Source organism: Trypanosoma grayi (assembly GCF_000691245.1).
Source record: "Trypanosoma grayi strain ANR4 Tgr_356_V1, whole genome shotgun sequence".
NCBI lineage: Eukaryota > Euglenozoa > Kinetoplastea > Trypanosomatida > Trypanosomatidae > Trypanosoma > Trypanosoma grayi.
In genome coordinates this window covers 1-4,421 of record NW_008825975.1, presented here as the reverse complement: position 1 = coordinate 4,421, position 4,421 = coordinate 1, and the positions used below count along the sequence as shown (strand labels likewise).

The 4,421-nt window shown below is 55.2% G+C and overlaps 3 protein-coding genes across 3 annotated transcripts in view; all 3 read right to left on the bottom strand.

The window, feature by feature from the left end:
• DQ04_03561020 (putative MCAK-like kinesin) overlaps positions 1-1,820 on the bottom strand; it is a gene marked incomplete at both ends in the record, with an annotated part of 2,055 nt that extends 235 nt beyond the window's left edge. Inside the window, one exon of the mRNA XM_009312928.1 lies at positions 1-1,820. This exon is cut by the window's left edge and continues 235 nt beyond it. Coding sequence (XP_009311203.1) covers positions 1-1,820 — 1,820 coding nt within the window.
• Positions 1,821-2,282: 462 nt separating this feature from the next.
• Positions 2,283-2,957, bottom strand: DQ04_03561010 (60S acidic ribosomal protein P0; the record flags this gene model as incomplete). The annotated part of the gene is made up of 1 exon (XM_009312927.1): positions 2,283-2,957. One exon carries the CDS (start codon positions 2,955-2,957, stop codon positions 2,283-2,285), a length of 675 nt encoding a protein of 224 aa, XP_009311202.1.
• Positions 2,958-3,572: 615 nt separating this feature from the next.
• DQ04_03561000 (hypothetical protein) lies at positions 3,573-4,157 on the bottom strand (the record flags this gene model as incomplete). Its single annotated transcript, XM_009312926.1, has 1 exon — positions 3,573-4,157. The coding sequence occupies one exon, from the start codon at positions 4,155-4,157 to the stop codon at positions 3,573-3,575; it is 585 nt and encodes a 194-aa protein (XP_009311201.1).
• Positions 4,158-4,421: the final 264 nt, after the last annotated feature.

The window sequence follows — 4,421 nt, the reverse complement described above, 5'->3', positions numbered from 1 at the left end:
CCACCACCACCATCGCCCACTGCTGCATTCCCACTAGTCGTCTCCGCCACCAATCGCCGTGCCTCCTCCACAACGGCGCGCAACTCAGCCACGGTGAGGTCATCAAATGCCTTTTTTTCCTCCAAAAGCAGCTTCGCCACATTGATTCTTTCTTGCTTTGCACCGAGCGGAGAAAGGCAGCTGCTGCGGCTCCTTGCCGGCGAAATTTCCTGCTCGGGGGAATGAGACCCTCCCGCCACCGGTGGGGTACCGGTAGAGATGGCGAAGAGATCCTCAACGAGTGGTGGTGGGTACACCACCGCTTTCTCTTGCGTCGGCAGCTGCTTCTGCTGCTCCCGCCGTTGCTGATGAGAGGGGACGTACGAAATCCAGAACTCCACTGCAGACTCCAAGTTCGCGAGGCAGTACGCTTCCTCGGGATCCATCAGAGTGCTCTCGCGAAAACGCTTTATGTACTGCATGTTCAAGTAAAAGTTCTCTGGACAAGCACGTAACACCAGCAACATAAAACAGGGCAGCATTTCGTCTGCCCCAAACGTGACATCCTTCTTCACCTTGTTGCATTTACTGACGCTGCTAACGGTGCTACTTCTGCTGCTGCTGCTGTTGTCACCGTTCCGCACCTTGTCGTTGAGCGTGGCTCCAATCGCCTTTGCGAGGTGTCTGCATGCTCGCACGACACAGCGGAGCTTTTCCCGTGGAGTCTTGAAGAAGTTCATGGCCTCTAACTCGAGCATTGCCTGGCCCCACATATGGTGGTTTTCCACTCCCTTCAACGCATCGAGTTGCTCGGCCGTCACAAGAGGGGAGAGCTGCCGGAGCTTCTCGGTCAGCTCCTTGTTTCGCTGCGGCTCCTCGGGAACGACACCGAAGGCGCGCGAGTAAAGCTTCGTCATGATATATTTTTCAAAACCCTCCGATGCCATGTGGAACTTCTCCGCGTCGCTGGCGAAGAGCGGAATGCGCCTGCACTGGTCCAGACAGAAAGCGGTTGCCCGCCTGACATCAGTATTGTCAAACATCGGCATCTCCCGCTGCTGAACTGTCTCCACAAAGTTGGAGAGGGTCTTGGCTAGCGGCGCACACACCGGGAGCGCCATGTACCGCTTAAACTCTGTGAAATGCACATCATTGTCATCCGCAACAAGACGGTGATAGTTGGAAATGGACTCACGCGAGAAACGACCCCCCGAAGCGTCAATCTCCTCTTGCTGGTGCTGTGGGAGCACAACTCGCTTCAGCACGGCGAGTGTGTTGTGCAGCTCCTGCTCGTCCATGAGAGCATCTGCGATGAAGAAGATGTGCAGCTTGCAGGGGTGGAACTCACCCACGTCGGAATCGTCGCGCGGCAGGAGAGGGCTCGTGTCACAGAGCACCGCCGCGGTCCCGATACGGCCGTACCGTGCAACGCGCTCCAAGTTGCCGGCGAACTCGCCACGTTGCCCGCGCACCGTCACGAAGGCGGGTGACGCAACGTTGTCAAAGTGGACAAGGTGGTAGTCGAGCAGCTGTTCACGCAGCACACGCGCCACCTGCTGCTGCTGTTCCAGCGTCAAGGTGATGCTGCGACCCGCAAACGTGAGGACGGCGGAGGGGATCTTGCCGTTGGACGGTGGTGGCGGCAGCAGCAGAAACGGTGCGAGGCCGCTCTCTTCGAGGAACGACTGCTGTGGGCAGAAGAGCACCTCTACCGGGCCCTTCTCTGGGTAATCGTGGAGGATTCCGCCCGGCCGAACCGCCTTGAGCAGGGCGTTCTTCTGCAGTTCCGCCTCAGCACATGTCGCATTGGTTTTCATTTCGTCCGTTGTATCCGCTCGCATCACCCACTTCGACACGCTGGGACTTGTCAGGGGAGACGGGGACGCCGTGCTATAATGATTCTTTTCAGTTTACTCCTCTCAACGAGAAAGGCGGAGTGTCGCCTCTACACACACACACACACACACGCACGCAGACCCAGATACCAAAGAGAAAGCAATAGAGCAAAAAGAGAACGAGTAGAGTGAAACTCATTGATCCGTCATCATATAAAGCAATCCACAGCAGGAGTGTTCTTATTCCATCTTCTTGGGTGGGCGTGACGTAACGCACCTTCGCTCACCAGACGCCACTTTCTCACACTTATCATTCTTTTTAGTCGGATCCGGTTCTGCTTTTAACCATCGTCAACCAAACAGAACACAACACATTAACCCCTCATTTCTTCCCTCCCCTTCCCCTTCTTCTCCTTCAGAGATAGACACACACATACACACACTTTAGCGAGCTTAGGCCGAATCAACTTACTTCTCCTCCTTCCGGCTGGAAATTTTGCTGGAGACGCCATTTGCCCAGTGTGCTGTGAGGTCAATCCTAAACTCCGCCGACTGAACGCCGAACAGTTTCAGCAGCTGTGCAGCCTCCACGCTGAGGGTATCGTTGGGCTCGCAGACGGTCGTGTCCTGCAAGAGAACAATCACACCCTTGTCGAGTTTAATGGGCAAACCGAGCTTCGACAGGTGGTCAAACATGCTGTGTGGAAACTGTGGCAGCGGACCGGCGTGCAACACTAGAGAGCTAGTCGCTGTCTGCCCCGTGCGCGCGTACACCTGCGCACCGACTGAGGCGAAGTAGCTCTTCACCTCCTTCTTGGGTAGGTTTGTGAATAACAGGCCACAGGAGCCCACGAGGAACTTGCTCAGCTTGTGCAGATTAGGGCGCTGCGAACTCTCCTCATCGCGGCCCAGCGCGACCATGAGCAGCTTGTTGTTGCCAAGGAAGAGACGGCTGTCTGCCTTGCGCTCCTCGCGGATCTGTTGCAGGATGTTTGTGCGGATATTGGAGAGCTGGAACGTGTACACATCTGTGTAGTCGTCCAGGGCCTCGCGAATCCGGTTGATGAGCTCATCCTTGTTCTCACGCGTCTGCGCGCGTGTCTTCGTAAGCGGAACTATCTTGGCACGCTTCGACTTGGGCATTCTGCTGCTGTTGCTGCTGGTCTTGGTGCTGCTATGCGCTTCACAAAGGAGGTGCAAAAAGAAAGAAAAAAAAAAAAAAGAAGAGTATTTTTATCACCATCTCTCTCTCTATCTATCTATCTCTGTATGTGTGTGGAGGTGTATTTCTTCGAGCAGTTCGCACCATCGGCGGTATACGCTACCGCCGCGCCACCTTTCTCTCTTCCATTCCAGTGGGAAAAAAAAAAACAAACAGGCAGCACAAAATTAACGTAATTTCATTGTCTTTTTTGGAGCTTCTACTTCTCCAGGAATATGCCACACCCCACCCCACCCAAACGTATCACTAGGGAGTGAGGCGCCGAACGATGCGTCTCCACAAGCACCTTCCTTTTTGTCGCCACACCACAGTCTTCCTTTCGTCGATCAGCTTCTCAATTCGGCTCTCTCTCTCCTTCTCTCCCTCTCTGTCACTTGCTCACACAGGAGGAGAAAGTAAAGAACACCGCCGTGCTCAGTAGCAATACACAAGCCAAAAAAAAAGAACTTGGAAAATGACAGGGGCAGTGAGACAATAAAAAAAAAAAAAAAACAGAAACAAACAAAGAAAAAACACTATGCTACTGACTCAGCAGCTCAGTAGCCAGAGAACACACGTGCCCCAAAGGCGTGAACATAGTCCGTCGTGGAAAACTCATCGTCCTCGGGCCACTCGTGGCCACCCTGGAGTGCGTGCACTATCTCCACAACAGAGTGACGGAGGTCGGCGGCGTGGCGCCCAGTGAGGTGTCCGACAACAACATCTTTTATGCGTCGCACGTACCGCCTCACACGCGTCTCCCACACATCTGCGCCGCTGTCACAGTCAGAGTAGATCAGGTTTCTGTACCTGCTGGCATTGATAGTTACATCAGTGGCCTCGTTGCATCCATTAAAATTTGCCCACCCCGCAACGTTGTCCTGTAATGGCGGGAAGCCCAGGAAGCTATTGCCGCCTACCGGGACGAGCATGTCGTGGTTGCCGTGCACCATCAGCACACTTGTGCGGAGGCCCTCCGTGTTGTTCACGAGAATGGCACGACCGCACGCCTCAAGGCCGGCATCATTGCCGGGGCGCAGCTCCACGATGCCGGAAACCGACGCTACGGCGCGAAAGACCGTCGGCTTGTGGCAGGCGAGCACCTCTACCATCATGGCGCCGTTGCTAAAACCGATGGCCATCACCTTCGCGGGGTCCACACATGCGCCAGTGGAAACGGTGTCTACAAGCTGCTGCGCGAAGGCAAAGTCATCGGGTTTGTTCGGAAGCGTAAAGCCGCAGCACGTGCCCGAGTTCCAGCCGATACCGAGAAGCCCAACAGAGCCACAGGCACTGGCGAGAATGTAGCCTTCCCGCTCCGCGTAGGGGATGAAGCCGGTTGCGTTGAGGAAGTTATCACAGTTGTCATTCAGCCCGTGGAAGAGAACCTGCAGGGCAACCCTGCT